At 45.7% G+C, this 16,972-nt stretch overlaps 1 protein-coding gene and 1 long non-coding RNA gene across 8 annotated transcripts in view; one reads left to right on the top strand and one right to left on the bottom strand.

The window, feature by feature from the left end:
* Nucleotides 1–16,972, bottom strand: part of AMPD2 (adenosine monophosphate deaminase 2) — a 664,925-nt gene that overhangs the window by 156,687 nt on the left and 491,266 nt on the right. For all 7 annotated transcript variants that reach the window (XM_086923574.1, XM_086923576.1, XM_086923572.1 and 4 more), the window contains 3 exons: nucleotides 11,875–11,986; nucleotides 3,891–4,077; nucleotides 2,829–2,970 (listed from right to left, as the gene is read on the bottom strand). In XM_086923574.1, coding sequence (XP_086779700.1) covers nucleotides 2,829–2,970; nucleotides 3,891–4,077; nucleotides 11,875–11,986 — 441 coding nt within the window. The remainder of the gene's footprint in view (nucleotides 1–2,828; nucleotides 2,971–3,890; nucleotides 4,078–11,874; nucleotides 11,987–16,972) is intronic.
* LOC147712899 (uncharacterized) lies at nucleotides 5,268–7,376 on the top strand. Its single transcript, XR_015295773.1, has 3 exons — nucleotides 5,268–5,930; nucleotides 5,993–6,484; nucleotides 6,726–7,376. It is a non-coding gene; the product is annotated as an uncharacterized LOC147712899 (long non-coding RNA).

The following is a 16,972-nucleotide window of genomic DNA, read 5'->3' as shown; positions in this document are numbered from 1 at the left end:
TCTGAGGCACCAGTCCCCACTGATGGTGAGGCAGCGCAGGCGTGTGCACTTAGAGGGGATAGTGAGGCAGCGCAGGCATGTGCACTTGGAGGGGATAGTGAGGCAGCGCAGGCGTGTGCACTTGGAGGAGATAGTGAGGCAGTGCAGGCGTGAGCACATGGATGTGATAGTGAGGCAGCGCAGGTGTGAGCACTTAGAGGGGATAGTGAGGCAGCGCAGGCGTGTGCACATGGAGGGGATAGTGAGGCAGCGCAGGCGTGTGCACTTGGAGGGGATAGTGAGGCAGCGCAGGCGTGTGCACTTGGAGGGGATAGTGAGGCAGCGAGCGCAGGTGTGAGCACTTGGACGGGATAGTGAGGCAGCGAGCGCAGGTGTGAGCACTTGGACGGGATGGTGAGGCAGCGCAGGCGTGTGCACTTAGAGGGGATAGTGAGGCAGCGAGCGCAGGTGTGAGCACTTGGACGGGATGGTGAGGCAGCGCAGGCGTGTGCACTTAGAGGGGATAGTGAGGCAGCGAGCGCAGGTGTGAGCACTTGGACGGGATGGTGAGGCAGCGCAGGCGTGTGCACTTAGAGGGGATAGTGAGGCAGCGCAGGCATGTGCACTTGGAGAGGATAGTGAGGCAGCGCAGGCGTGTGCACTTGGAGGGGATAGTGAGGCAGCGCAGGCGTGTGCACTTGGAGGGGATAGTGAGGCAGCGCAGGCGTGTGCACTTGGAGGAGATAGTGAGGCAGTGCAGGCGTGTGCACTTGGAGGGGATAGTGAGGCAGCGAGCGCAGGTGTGAGCACTTGGACGGGATGGTGAGGCAGCGCAGGTGTGAGCACATGGAGGGGATAGTGAGGCAGCGCAGGCGTGTGCACATGGAGGGGATAGTGAGGCAGCGCAGGCGTGTGCACTTGGAGGGGATAGTGAGGCAGCGCAGGCGTGTGCACTTGGAGGGGATAGTGAGGCAGCGCAGGCGTGTGCACTTGGAGGGGATAGTGAGGCAGCACAGGTGTGAGCACTTGGAGGGGATAGTGAGGCAGCGCAGGCGTGAGCACTTGGACGGGATGGTGAGGCAGCGCATGTGTGAGCACTTAGAGGATATAGTGAGGCAGTGCAGGCGTGTGCACATGGAAGGGATAGTGAGGCAGTGCAGACGTGTGCACATGGAGGTGATAGTGAAGCAGCACAGGTGTGAGCACTTGGACGGGATGGTGAGGCAGCACAGGTGTGAGCACTTAGAGGGGATAGTGAGGCAGCGCAGGCGTGTGCACATGGAGGTGATAGTGAGGCAGCACAGGTGTGAGCTCATGGGGGGATAGTGAGGCAGCGAAGGCGTGAGCACATGGAAGGGATAGTGAGGCAGTGCAGACGTGTGCACATGGAGGTGATAGTGAGGCAGCGCATGTGTGAACCCATGGTAGGGATAGTGAGGGAGCGAAGGTGTGAACCATTGGTGGGGATACTGAGGCAGCGAAGGCGTGAGCACATGGATGTGATAGTGAGGCAGCGCAGGTGTGAGCACATGGAGGGGAAAGTGAGGCAGCGCAGGTGTGAGCACATGGAGGTGATAGTGAGGCAGCGCAGGCGTGAGCACTTTGACGGGATGGTGAGGCAGCGCAGGTGTGAGCACTTAGAGGGGATAGTGAGGCAGCGCAGGCGTGTGCACATGGAGGTGATAGTGAGGCAGCACAGGTGTGAGCTCATGGGGGGATAGTGAGGGAGCGAAGGTGTGAATCATTGGTGGGGATAGTGAGGCAGCGCAGCGTGAGCACTTGGAGGGGATAGTGAGGGAGCCCAGGCGTGTGCACATGGAGGTGATAGTGAGGTAGCGCAGGCGTGTGCACTTAGAGGGGATAGTGAGGTAGCGCAGGCGTGTGCACATGGAGGTGATAGTGAAGCAGCACAGGTGTGAGCCCACGGTGGGGACAGTGAGGCAACGCAGGTGTGAGCACTTAAAGGGGATAGTGAGGCAGCGCAGGTGTGAGCCCATGGTGGGGATAGTGAGGCAGCGCAGGTGTGAGCCCATGGTGGGGATAGTGAGGGAGCGAAGGTGTGAGCACGTGGCGGGGATAGTGAGGAAGCGCAGGTGTGAGCACTTGATGGGGATAGTGAGGCAGTGCAGGTGTGAGCCCATGGTGGGGATGGTGAGGGAGCGCAGGTGTGAGCACGTGGCGGGGATAGTGAGGAAGCGCAGGTGTGAGCACTTGGTGGTTGAGCAGGAATAACAGGACAGTACCAATGTGACTCCAAATGTAAAATAATGAGACCATGTAGATATGAGTGCATTGATGTAGGGGCAGGAGTCACACATGTTGAAGCTGCCAGGGGACACATAGGGATAAGGAGGGAGATCGTAGATGTACAAAGATGCAGTGTGTGTGTGTGTGTGTGTGTGTGTCATCACCTACGCCCTACAGTGACAAGAGCCATGTAAGCACTCTTTATACAACAGATAAGCGTGAGTTACAATGTCTACAGAGAGAGAAGCATACCACAGTACACACGAGAGAGAGAGGGAGACAGAGAGAGAGGCACCCACAGAGTAACACGGAGAGACACTAGAGCATGAGGTGACATTGGGAACCATTGTATCATGATATCAAAGAAAATGCCTATGACAGCATGAGCAACTGAGGTGTCAACCAGGAGTTGCTCCACAGTCTTAACATTTCAAGACCCTAAAAACACATGGGATCTTTCTCCCTCACAACAAACCCACAGATCTCAAACACCAAGATTCTCCCAGCTCCCTTTAGGGACTCATCTTGTTTGGTGAATTTAAAACCTCCTGCAAACTGGACACTTAGGCCCTTCTCCTCCTACAATGGCGAGAGGTTCTTACTTGTCCATGACATCTTTCTTCTTGTACACATGGACCACACCATGCACCATCTTGAGACCACAGCCCATGTCCTCCGGCATGGATTCGGGATCACATTTCTCATATGGGTGTTGACGGGCGAATGGGTATCGCATAGAGATGTCTGTAGAACAGGATAAGAGCACAGTATGTTAAAGGAGAGCATGGGGGCAGTGTAATCACCTAAGTCCCTGATCCTTGCTCATAAATCCTTCCTTTAATCTGTTGTCCTCAACCGGAAACCAGGTTTACTTTCTGGATGATCTAATCCCAACGACTGCAGGCCTTACAACAGGCTTGCCCAGCCCAGGTTGTACCTCGCCCAGGCTGCACCGCCCCAGGTTGTCCCATCTCCAATTCATTATTAACCCAGGCTGCACCTTTTCTACAGTAAACCAGACTTTTCCCCATCTTGCTGCATGTGCCTTAGCTGCCCTTCCGCAGGTTGTTTCTCCACCAGGAGTATCCTCCAACAGGCAGTTCATTCCTCAGGCTGTCGAGGTTCTGCCCTCTGGCCGATTCTGTTGGGCCACAAGTTGTTCTATAAGGGGTTCCAGTCACAGTCCTTTCCCACTCAAACAAACTATCAAAAATCTCCAGCTGCACCAAACTCTCCCAACACCAGGTCGGCTGCCTGCACCGTTCCTCAGTCAGGTTGCTCCTTGACCTGAGTGTTCCTCATCCTAGCCATTTATCTCACAGTCCTTTCATCCACCACACAATTTGTTATGCAGTTGGTCCCCTGCCTTTCTATCCCCGCCCTTTTCTGAGATTAGCTCATCCTAGTCTAGACATCCCCAGTCCATATTCTTCCAGTCTGGTCTGCCGACTGAAGAAGCATGCTCCTCTCCTAAGTCACACTCCACATCAACTGCCCCTAGGAACACTTTATCTACCTCCCTGTTGCTCTAGGTTTCCTTCTTTAAAGCCCATATTTATCCTCTTGATCATTCTAGTAACCCCTGGACTTCTTTGTTTCAAATAAAGCCCTTCCCATTCTTCCCAATGGTCTCTCTCGTCCTTCATCCCTATACCGGTCCTCACCTCCTTCCTCTGGACTCTCTGGTGTCTCCTCATGTTCCTCCGTCTCCTGTGGTTTACCGCCCAGCTCCTGCAGGTACCGTGCAGTAGTCTTGCAGAAGCTCTGTAGGGACAGGGCCATGTACTTCTCACGGATAAAGAGGGCCTTTACCACACTCTTAGCGGCATCAAGGAGGTCAGTGAAGGGTACCTAGGTGTTGGTGGAAGATGGCTGAATTTAAGATTCAAACTTCTGGGAGAGCACACGTACAATGAGTTTATGCCACTTTCAGCACACTGCTGAACTCCTTCCTTACACCCCTTCGCATTCTTACCCTGTAACATTTGTATAAACCTCTTTACTTTGTTAAACCAAGGTTCATCCTATTTTGGACGTTGCCTGTAATAACTAAGATCAGGCTAGCTCTGATTTAGGGTTAGCACAGCTAGTTCTGCTATCAGAAGTAGCAAGTAATAACATTAAGAATCTTTTAAAGTGGCACCCACAAGACTTAGTGCTTTGAGTATTTGTGAAGCGATGCGTATCTACAATTTTCGAGGAATACGTAGGTATACTATTTCTAACCTCAGACTTTTTCAGCAAAAATCAGCCTGTGCAAGAATTCCGAGACGTATTTGCTTCTCTCGCAGGCTTGCGTCCTCATTTGCCACCAAATGGAGGACTGATGTCTAGCTCCCTGACTGCCACATAGGGCATGTGGATCTTGGTGGTGGACTTAGTCAATTCTAGCCTTTCCCGCAGTTAGCTGAGCAGTGAGCTCGTCCATGAGATGGCAGGGTTTGGACTGGCATACATACGTGTACCGCAATCAGAATCCACACAAGCAAAATATTAACAAAGGCACAGCCTCCGAGCCACTTCACTTCCAGTGGATAAACAGAGAGAAAAAGCTACTACAATATGCGAAATAGGATCTTATGAATTACCAAGGGGTTTACACATGTTCACTTTCAGGCAGCAAATTCCATTTCTTGAGCAAGTAACCCGGAGGGATGTTATGTGAAGGCCACAGCAGGCATGGTGCTCCTCCAGAGGCCTGATCCCACAGATGGATTGAATCTAAATATGCTTAATGCGCATAACGCAAATCACAGCACTCCTCCACGCTATATGGCGGAGTCACAAAACCTTCAACATGGCGAAATGTCAACGAGGAGTGACAGTTCAGCCAGGCACAGCAAAACTCTTCCCTTTCACACTTCATAGTCTTCAACAACCCATTTCATATTCAAGCACTTAGGTTTTAATGACTTCTGTATTTCTGCATCTTTTGCGTGTTTTTGAAAATATTTTGCAACTGCAATAAACAATATAAGCTCAAGCCACGTTTTTAGACAGTGCGCATTTTGAACGAAAAAGGCACATTTTATTTTATTTTTGGAAGCTTCCGATTGCTTTTGGAAGGCTGGTGGTAGAACACGATGTTCCACTGAAGGGGAGAATGTAACGAAATGGGCCAAATATAGCAGAAAGTGCATTCAACGAGATCCTTGCTTCCAGGGATTGGCAAGCACTGTAAAAGCGAGTGAACGCATGCCAAGACTGACTGCTGCACTCATGAGCAAGAGCACAATCCCTGGCATGTGCCAGCCAGCCCGATGAGCGCGTGCCTAGCACCAAGCGCTCACTATTCCATATAGGCAGTCGCCAAACAACCTTAGTTTCACTATCTTTACCAATCCACCCTCTATGTGCGAGAGTTCGAAATGAGCTTGACCAATATTTTACAAACTTTGCACATTATAACTGATAAAAATTATCATTTTCTGACGCAAGTAAGTAGGCGGGACAAATACATGTTTCAGATGCCCATTAAGTACAACCAGGGGTTTATGTCTCCAAGTTCCCCCAGTAACATCCCTAAGCTAGGATTTATTTTAGCACTTTAGTGTTACACGTTGGGCTTTGTTCTAGCACGTGTTAGTATCGCCTACTTGGTTTTGATTTAGCACACATAAGTGTCATCCAGTTGCGTTTTGTTGTATCACTCTCTAGTATCCTCAAGATGGGTGTTGTTCTAGCACACGTTAGCATAGAGATTAGTATCACTCTCTAGTATCCTCAAGATGGGTGTTGTTCTAGCACACGTTAGCATAGAGATTAGTGTCTTAAACTTTGGTTCTGTTTTAGCACACGTTAGTTTCACTAAATTGGGTTTTGTTTTAGCCCACATGTTAGTGTTCCAGGTTGTGTTTTGTTATAGCACACGTTAATGTCACCAAGTTGGGTTTTGTTGTAAAACACAGGTTAGTGTTCCAAGTTGTGTTTCGTTTTAGCACACGTGTTAGTTTCACCAAGTTGTGTTTCGTTTTAGCACACAGGTTAGTGCCTACACGTGTCAGTTTCACCAAGTTGGGTTTTGTTTTAGCACACAGATTAACATTCGATGTTGAGTTGTGTTTTAGCATGTGCGTTAGCTTCACCAAGTTGTGTTTCTTTTTAACACACATCAGCGTTACCAGGTTGGGATTTGTTTTAGCACATGTTAGTGTCACCAAGTTGGGTTTTGTTTTAGCACACGTTAGGGTCACTAAGTTGGGATTTGTTTTAGCACATGTTAGTGTCACCAAGTTGGATTTTGTTTTAGCACACGTTAGTGCCACTAAGTTGGGATTTGTTTTAGCACACATTAGTGTCACCAAGTTGGGATTTGTTTTAGCACAAGTTAGTGTCTCTAAATTAGGATTTGTTTTAGAACAAGTTAGTGTCACTAAATTAGGATTTGTTTTGGCACAAGTTAGTGTCACTAAATTGGGATTTGTTTTAGCACAAGTTAGTGTCACTAAATTAGGATTTGTTTTAGCACAAGTTAGTGTCACTAAATTGGGGTTTGTTAGTGTCACTAAATTGATATTTGTTTTAGCATGCGCACTGAGCTACACGAGGAGCATGTGATGGACAAACAAGTGTTATCCTCATTGCTGCTCCAAGCCCCTTTATCATTGTTCTTTAGTCTGCGAAAGGTCCCTGGACCCTCTGTGGGACACCGCATTGCATACGTCTTGCCTTATTAATCCGCCAGCCTGAATCCCTCACGGTATTTTGCAAATCAACAAGATTATGCCTGCTGGTCACGAGGGCGACAGACCTCTTTTCTAAATTCCCTAATAAGTAGCACATGGAGAGCATGACCCATCTGTAAACCCTGGAATGCGGCTCCATCCTGACAGAGGGGCTGTGTCCCTGCCAGTTCAGGGCCTCACGGGACCCTGTGCTTCCAGCATAGGTCACACTGCAATCATTAGACGGCAGAAAGCCATCTTTCACTTTTTTGTCCTCAACACGCTTTTTTTTCCTGTGGCCAGTCTCAGCAAACAAGTTCTGTAATCCTCTTAATAGATTCATTTTGTTCTGGCGGGTTGGACAATCTGATCTCTCAAGGTTCAGAAGAGGGGCGGCTAGTATAGAGCCTGCCCTCCTCCCCGAGAGCTCTCCTGAGTTTAGACCTTACCCTGCTTTTATTGTCCATATTAATATCATCTGCCTCCACTCGACAATCAGACCATCCTGGCAACAGGTACTAACGCAGCCAGTTGGATCGTGCCCCTTGGTGCCAATGTGGACGTTCTCACTTAGTCTTCTGCGCAAGGTCTTTGCCAGGAGTGTATCTTCCTTGCTGGGAGCCTTCACTGTCAGGCCAGCAATTGTCCACACTTACAACACTGTGGCAAATGATGCTCTGTTGCAGTACCCGTCAATCCTTGGTCTTTGGAGGATTTTTCCAGTTTGCTATCGACTTCTAATGTGCAGGACTACATCTCAGGAGTAGAACTTGTTCTCCGTCCACTGTAGAGTAGCTGAGAGATCTTCCATTTACCTACGAGTTCAACCAGGACTCATAGGTAAAGGAGTTATCTCTCTGACTGCTGCAGGGATGCTGAGAATGTTTTACAGTCAAAAATAATCTCTGCTCATTGGACTGATCTCTATCTGCCGAAGAGCAGCTTAACAGAAATCCCATGCCCCTCAAGTTGGGTGGTTCATCCTAAGATACACCACCTCTTGCATGCAGAGAAAACCTTGAGGCCGCATCCACAGAAAGACTGTGTTAGTAATGGAACTCTGTGACCCTCCTATGGTCCTGTGGATACTTTCCTCTCCTCCGGCTGACATAGTATCAGTATCAGGGATGCGTATCTGGTGATGCGTACCTGGTGATGGGACTCAGTTTTCTTATTCTTGGTGATGCGGCCACTAGATGGGGTCTGTTCCCCTTTTCTATATAAATCAGTGGTCCCACGTTGGAGGAAAGGATACAACTCTGACATAAGTATCTTTTGGGCCAGAAACCCAGCTTCTCAACACAAGCTACAAGGCGCACCTACATGTATTCTAAGCTATCTGGTACTTGCATTAGGCGCAACTTAAATTAATGTGGCATTGTGTCACTATACAGTCCAGAACATTTAGAGGAATACCTGCCGGTTTCGTAGTAGAAGTGTTTAGTTGTAGGGTGGCCTGCGTGGGAGAAGTTGGTTGAGGTGCGGACCCCAAAATTGGAACTTGTTGTAGCTTAGCACTTTCAGTTGTGGGAGACTTTGTCTAGGGCGGTGTGAAACCAATTTTGGCCTAAAAAATGTTTGTCCGATTCCAAACAGTTCTAAATGTATTATGCAAAATGCTTTGAATGTGATCTGGCTAGACAATGGGAACTAGTGCAAGGTCACAAGAGCTGGTGCAATGTGGTCCAATGCTTTCAGGTATTGAAGTGGCCCGCAGCTATATTTTGCACCCCTTGTAATCTGTATAGGAGGGATTTCTCCGCTCCTATCGATCATTTATTTAGTACACGCAAGAAAGCACAAGCACAGCTGTGGCTTGAACTCTGTGCGTGAAGCCTAGACACAGGAACATCTGTCTTGAGATTCTGAGCATGTTAGTGAGGAATTCACTACATCATCTATTTATGGTGTCATATTAAAATAACTCCTAGCTTTTTTGTGATTGTTTATAAAGGCGCTTCTCCTAGGTTTGTAGGCCAGGCCAGAATCACATGCACAGGTCACATTTTCCACATCTCTCGAGTCTGATTGTGTCTCGGTTGAGTTTAAGATGGCTGGTGATCATCCACTCTTTCAACGTGATCGGGCAGGGTGCAAATTTGGTGGGTTGAGATTCCTGAATTTCATCATTTTGGTGTCATCATTGTAGTTGTAACAAGACATAGCAAGCAATTAAATTAGTCCAGGCAAAGGTCTGAGGTAGATGTTGAAAACAAGGGGAGAGATTGTTAAGCCTCTGGATGTACCAGTAGCCACGTGAGAGGGCTTGGAGGTGAAAGGTTGCAGTGAGATAATGTGGTTCCAGTTGAATATGAACGAGGTAATCCAATCCCAGCCTTTTCCTTGGATATTTTTCAGTGTGGTTAAGGCTGTTGGGTGGTGGACCACATTGAACGCGGCCAAGAGGTCAAGTAGGATCAAGGTGATCACTCTATCAGCATCCACTTATGTTCTTAGTTGGCCCATTGTACAGATTAGGATAGATAATTTTTACAGCCGAACCCAAAGATGAATTCTGGAGTTTGTGGGCTGTGGCATTTATAATATAAATAGCAACTTACTCATTTCTTTCAAATAGATCATTCATTATTTAATTTTTGCACGAATTCTATTAAAATTAGGCTTGCGGGCTCTATTAAACTATATTAGATTCATTTGACATAAGTGACATCTAATTCTTTATAACATCATTCACATCCAGAATTAATTAAGATCAAAAGAACTGGCTCTTGTCATAACAGCATTTCAAAGTTGCTTGTAGTCAAAAGAGCACAGCCAGCATGTTTTTCAGTAGGAATTAGGACAAACACTTCTTCAAGGCATAGAAGTAGGTGAATCAAGTCCTACCAGAATCTTCTCTTCATCATCTCTTACACCATCTTGAATAACCTCATAATATTCTGTCTCAAGTTTGGTAAAAGCGCCAAAAATTAACTATTTAAAGATCCTTAAATAAGGTAAAGCATTGATTCTCAATCTCACCTCGTCTACTTAGCATCATAGAATCTATCATCATTCTTCAAGCGTAACTCTCAAACCGGGAAACTATTAACAGTGGACTAATTCCCTGGAGGCGTTCACTGTCACTCACAACAGTCACGTGGAATATTGTTCCAGATTTATAAGTATTGCAAAAAAGAATTGAGAAACTGCGTGGCCAAGGTTCCGCTCACAACCGCGTGTTAGGATAGATCCTGTTCCTCAGGAAGAACGAAAGCTAGTCTGTGCAGCTGAAAGAATTTCATCTTTTCTGTGAATTTACTCATTTGAATGTAATCAGCCTTTTCAATTAGTTTAGCCTAGTAGCACCTGTTTGCTATTGGTCTGTAGTTTGCAGGGTATTTGGATGCAGACAAGTTTTCCTTAGCACTGGTGTGATGGATGAACATTTGGGCTCTTTAGACATGCTACCAATCAGTAGTGAGGCATTGGTAATGATTTTCACAGCTGCAATAGTTGTGACTGGATTTCCTTGAGGAAAGCTGAGGACATTGGTCAGCTGGAGATCATGATTTTGTGGTGTCTGGCACTAGTTACTTAAAGGATGGTCCAACAGGGAGAACTTACAAAGAGTACTTCTTTCAGGTGTTTGGTTATGTGCGGCTGATTTGGGGTGCTTGGAGTTTCATGATACCTTTGAGCTGTGGAGCATGTATTGCTTTTTGGCCTTTTTCTAAGAAATGTGTGATGAGAGCATCACAGAACATTTCAGAGAAAGCCATTCATTTAAGAAAGTTGAAGATTCTTTACATTTAGAATGATTCATGTCAGGGCATTACAATCTTATGCAGCCACCAGCAAAATTCATAGAGGGTCCCCTAAAATGACTCTTGAAGTAGTGAACTCCTAGATGTATAGGGGTTTTTGGCTGAGTTGGGTATTCTCTGCTGTTGTGCCCCATGTGCCCCAAAGGGGCTGCAATATACATATGATAACCGCATCGCTGCAGCAGCTTTTCCCCGCTGTGTGCGGCTATTTTCAAAAAACTGCGTTACATGACGAGCTCAGCTCGTCATCAGCATACGAGCGCCGTAGCTGATGACGAGCTCAGCTCGTCATCAGCAGCGAAGCAGTTAAGAGCTTGCTAAGGATTTTAATGCACATTCTTCCGCCTCATCCATGTTGTGGGCTGCCCTGTTTTTACACAGCAACTGAGGGAAGGAAAACGGTAAGTCTGGAGTCGCTCTCCCTCACAGAAGTTCACCGAATAGAAGCAATTAACGGATATCCACTTAATAAATAACAAAGTAGGCTGACCTCTCCATACACAGGGATCCTTCCAGTGCACTCCCTACCATTTCATTTGAGAGTAGAAAATGACGACGTCAGACTCGGAAGACCCTCAAATAACTTGCCTCTTTGGCCAAACATTTAAATAATCAAATCCCCCCACTACCTAATGCCTAAGTCCTCTTCACTCAGACACCAAAGACTGACTTTGACACTTAACCCAGCCTTTCTAGACTCTTGCTCTTTCCAAGCCTTTATCATTATGTAGGGTTATACTTGACTGCGGGCTGCCCATAGGAGCGGTCACAAAAGATAATTGAAATAAAAGGTCTGCTGTACTGCCTTCCCGGACGGTGTTCAGAGTCCTCTCCAGCCTTGTTGAATGCAGAGTCTGGATTGCAGCTTCCAAAGGCACTCCTGGGCTCCATCTAACAGTGGCCCTGAGTCATGACATGGGTAAAGTGAGGAAGTTAGGGACTTCCTCCTCGGCAAACAATGTCTTTTCGCTGAGCTGCCCAAGAAAAGTGTTGGGGACTGGCACTTCTACTTCCTTCTTCATTTTTTTTCTTTTTTACAAATAAAACTTTGCTCCACTACCATTACCAACCCCACCACCATCAGCTGCAGCACCACCATCATGCAATGCTACTAGCATTATCATCCCTAGCCCCCCCCGTCATCACAACCACCAGGGCCTCTATCCCCACTGCAATCTAAGTCAAGACCTTGCAACTGTACAAGCAGATAGGCTTACACCGCACTTCTCTTCTCCAGAAACAGAGACTTTTTGAAACTGTCGCTCTGCAACAGTCTCGCGTTCCTTGGTGCCGGTGTCCACTGCATCCTCCTCGTCCTCCGTGTAGGACCTGTCGAGAGGAAGGCAAAAAAACCAAGGCACAGAGTTAGAGAGGTAGGGATCAGGGAGAGCAAGGGACATGCAGCAGGGAAGAGATAGAAAGGAATGGAATTAAAGAGCAATGGAAAAAACCGAGATGGCGGAGAGAACATTAGAATTCAGGAGAAAGAATAGATAGTTAAAGTCAGACGTGGCAGCACAGGGAGAGATGGAAATGAGGAGAGAGAGAGAGGACTGGAGAAGGAAAGAGACAGCGCGAGAACAGAAGGTAGGGGAGAGAGTGGATAGGGAAAGGCAGTGCAGAGAGGAGAACAAGAGAAACAGAAAGAGTGAGAAAGGGACAGAGAGAAATGACAGGCTTGGGAGAAGACAGTAGAATGAATAAATTAAAGGCACAAAGAGAGGGGCAATATGAGAAGAGAGATGCACCCAAAAAATATCAAAAAGATAAAGCGATTGAGAAAACCTTTTTTCAGTTAATTGTGCTTATATAGCGCCAATGCCGCCTAGGTGGCATCAACCTGCTTTAAGGAAGAGGAGGCGGAGACTTCGAGGGGATGAGGTAATATATACGATTGCAGACTAGAGCTGAAAGAACAGATGGGTTTTCAGTTTTTGCCTGCACTTCATGAAGTCAGTTAGAGACAGAAGCAATAATAGACTATTACAATGGGCTTAGATTGTTGATTACTTAAGGCATACCACTTTACCGCTGCCTCTGAGCACTTCGATCACCAAGGTCAGACATCTTCCCACTGTCCCTAGGATTTCTCCTGCAATCAGGGGTGCAGTGGCGAGCCCATACTTCTTTACCTAACTAATCTAGATGTACCGCCTCGCTAACATTCAAAGCACTCACAAAGAAAAGAAACAAAGCAATCTTTCAAAAAATTGAAATGAAGGGAGGAAAGATGGCATTGCCTGGCGCCACGGGATGGACCTCCTCAGGGCACGGGAAACAGCAAAATACAGTAAGATTTGGGGCTGCAGACATCAAAAGGCAAAGAGAACAAATGACATTATACTGGAAAGCAGAGAAGTGTGAGCAACTCGGTAGTGGAGCGGGAGGGCTGTGAAGAGGAAGAGCAGAGGCTCCAGGACTATTGAGAGATCAGAGACTAGGACCATGAACGGTATCTAAAGCAACACAAATACAGTTAAAGACACGAATAATGAGCGCAAACAACCAGCAAAAGTAGGAAGAACAAAGAGTGCAAATGTTCAGAGCAGGAGATGGAACATGAGGCATAGCGGATAACGGTGCAATGATGAGAGAAGACCACTGGAAGACGTAGGAGCCTATCGAATGCTTAGACTACTGGCAGTACTCTCCAGTACTACTAGCCCTACTCCTCCTAGTTACAGTCCTGTTGAGAGAGTTACACAACTAAATCCAAGTTCTGAGATGGTTGCTCTCTCCACCCATTTACAAGTAATACAAATGGACTGCCCAATCTCTGAGCGTACGCAAGCATCATCAGGAACAAAGGCTAGGATCTCTAAGGTGGACTGTCATGGAGACATGTAGGAATAGAAGTAAGAGACATTACTGGTAAGTAATCAGGAGATTGTCTACACTTGCCTCTTCTTGAGAAAAGTCTTTCATAGTGAGGGATGCCGAAGCAGAGGCGCCTTCCGGCTAATCCAGTATATGAGTAGGAGCAGTACAACAGCAACCAAGGAAACTACAAGGATTAAGTGAGTGGCATCCTAGTTTGTCATTTAAATTAAAAGCCATCAGGAATCTTCTGCAGTCTACAAAAGATTTCAACAACTTAGGTACAGCTTTATGATAAGGATAGGATACAGGCTGAAGGACAACTACCATGAGTTCTAGCCTTACCAAAGGACAGATTAAAAGAAATATGGTTTGCATTGAAAGACAATTTAACCTAAATAAGTCAGAAGGACAAAAACTAGACACAATGCCCTTCATTACCATGGACAAAACCTCTGGGGCACCAGAAGGATACATTATAGAGCTACAAGCGAGAGAGATTAGTCTCACAGTTAAGGTGTGTCTCCCCAGGGCTATTTTCGAAAAGAGGAAACATTACTTTGAAAACCCAAGCAAATCGTTCACGAAAGAACTGTAGAACAGATGAAAATTGAAAACAAAAAGGGAAGTGATCCTTTACATCTATCCTACACTGGTATGTTTTCGAGCACCACCCTTAGGATGGGTTTCTTACCAATCAATTGCAACCCCACTCTTTCAAAACCCCGCTCGACAATATGAGAAACCTGGGCCACAGAGAGAGTTCTAGGAAACATCAAAACTGATCACTAATCAATAACTGAAGAAGCAACAACAAACTTTCTACGTGGCCGAACATATCTATCACAAATACCTAGTTTGGCAAGATATACCAGAAAGTCTGGGAATAGAAGAAACAAGGTAAATGCCTAAGCCTGCCTTATTGTCCATAAAGAAAATGCTACTTACCTGCAACCATTGGTTTATAGCTTATAGGACTGTAGATTCACATGCTGTTTACACTCTTATTATTTAGTGTTGGGTGCAAATGTTACAAATTGTTTTCCTTCAAGAAAAGGTTCAATTTTCGAGGTTACTCATCACACCTTCCCCGAAACCCACAATGCACCAGGACACAGAGTCCACCTTGGACTGTAGTTTTCTCTTATGGTTAGGAGTATGTTTAGAGATCAGAAGCAGGAAGTGGAGGAATATGTATTAAAACATATATTGTTGAGTGTGACTATTTGAAGTAATACTCTCAACTTGCATTCAGGGAGCACTATAAGCTACAAACCAATTATTACAGGTAAGTAGCGTTTTAGGTTTTCTGAATGTGCTGATGTAGATCACATGCTTTGCACCGACTGAAAATGCAATACCGATCTCCATACTCCATAAAACGATGACTTGCAAGTAGTAATGGAAGGCATTTAGGACAGAGTTTTAAGTACAGTTTAACTTGAGCTTTATTTTCAATCATAAATGTTCATACAGTAATGCGTAGTGAATGTAGGGACAGTAGATCATGTTGCAGCTTTACAGGTATCTGCAAGTGGGATGTTTCCTAGGAAAGTCACAGTGTCTCCACTTAAATTTATTAAAATTATCTCTATAATATACTTACTTAAAGGGGCTTCCAGACATCTCTCTTCATCCATCGGTCTGTTGTTGTGCCATTCACATTTTGCTTCCGCCCACTGCAGCATACAGCACATCGCAATGGGTCAGCCTACTTCAGTCACTGCCTAACGTAACTCAGAGTGCCTGCATTTTTCTCTTTCGCAAGAAGCACATTCGCACAAAAGGTAGTTCCCTTCAGTAAGTGTTTTTGTTTTTACTTTATAATTACTTTAGTGTTGTCTTTGTGTTTGGAACCTGATGTAATTACAGGATGCTTCTGATGTGAGCACAGGGTGGATACAGCGTTATCAGTTCCTTTCACCTGACAACGCTGCTGTAAATAGCTTTTAGAGTGGCCTTTGTTCATCAGACTGCTGCTATTCCACAGCATACCAGGTTGAGTCCATTTGAAACTGTTCTGTATCGAGTTATCCCCATTTTACTTCCATTCTTTCCTTATTTCCTCCCTTCTTGCCTTCTTTCCTTCCTTCTTGGAAGCAAGAGCCTAGCAGCCAGTACCAGTCTGATTGTCTTTTGTCAAAACCTTTTTTGTTTTTACTAAAATTATGTGTATACCACAGTCTCTTAAAGAGGTTTTCAGACAGACTTCATCGGATGTACCATGTTACTCCGCATACTTTTACTCCGCATACCGTTACAACGCAACTTTTACAACGCATACCATTACAACGCATAGCGCTTTGGGGTGCTGGATAGTGGTAAGTATAATTTACTATTCTAACTCCAGTCCCCGTGGACCCTAGGGAAGGTGTTGGATAGTAAATTATACTTATTCCCTATCCTAGAGCGCCCCCCAGCGCAATGCGTTGTAATGGTATGCGGAGTAAAAGTCGCGTTGTAATGGTAGTGCGGAGTAAAAGATGCGTTGTAACGGGTGTATACCGACTTCATCCATTACTCTGTGGTTGTGTCATTCACATTTTACTTCCTCCCACTGCCGCATGCATCAAAAGGCAATCCGTCAGTCTACTTCAGCCATTTGCTGATTTCACATCGAGCTATAGCATGCTCCCTTTTCACAAGGAGTACATTCACACACAAAGTTGTCCCCTTAAGTGCCAAGGGGTACTCTGTAATGTGTGCTTTTTTGAGACCAAAAAACATGTTTGCCTTTGGCCATTCTTTTTTAACATTGTTGAGGACGCACCAGCTTCCCTAACAGTAAGGTTTTGCAAAAACCATGATACCAACAAAACAAGAACTGTCAAAAGGCTAGGAGCCAACTCCGGACCTATTGACTTGTCAATGCTTGTTTAGGAATTAAATATTCCTTAGGCACAGAGTTTACTGTGTGTTTGGCATAGCAAAATTAAATGCATTTTACAAGCTATCTGGCAGGGCAAGTTTTGCAAACTGTATTTCCTAGGTGGGGCTCGCCAAAAGCTATTAAAAGTTGTTTGATTTTTTCTAAATGATTTGGTTCAGTCTATGTAGTAAATGAGGGCCTTTTAATATCTAAAGTGTGTAGAGGGTATACCACAAACGACTGTGGTTGAGAGAAAAAGGAGAGGAAATCAACAGTTTGACTGACGATTAAAAGAGAGATGACTTTTGGTAGAAACTAGGGTGTGTTTTAAAGAAAACCAGGTCTTTATACAATTGGATTAATGGTTCCTTAACTATTAAAACGTGCAGTTCACAAACCCTATGGAGGGAAGTGATTGCAATGAGGTTACAGGGCAGATAAACTGTTTAATCACGCATGCATCTTTTGTCAAACGTGCAGGCGGAATGAAGAGTGGCTGCATAGTCTAGGTGGAAGTAGACCAAAACTGCTACATTAAGAAAAGTGATTCACAGGATTACCAACAAGATGAGTCTTGGGAGGTGAATCTGTAAAAAAGCAGTCTTTGCTGCCGCCTTAATTTAAGGCAG

Source organism: Lissotriton vulgaris, chromosome 5, assembly GCF_964263255.1.
Source record: "Lissotriton vulgaris chromosome 5, aLisVul1.2, whole genome shotgun sequence".
Lineage (NCBI taxonomy): Eukaryota > Metazoa > Chordata > Amphibia > Caudata > Salamandridae > Lissotriton > Lissotriton vulgaris.
Note: the sequence above shows the minus strand (reverse complement) of the source record. Positions and strands in the feature narration are given on the sequence as shown.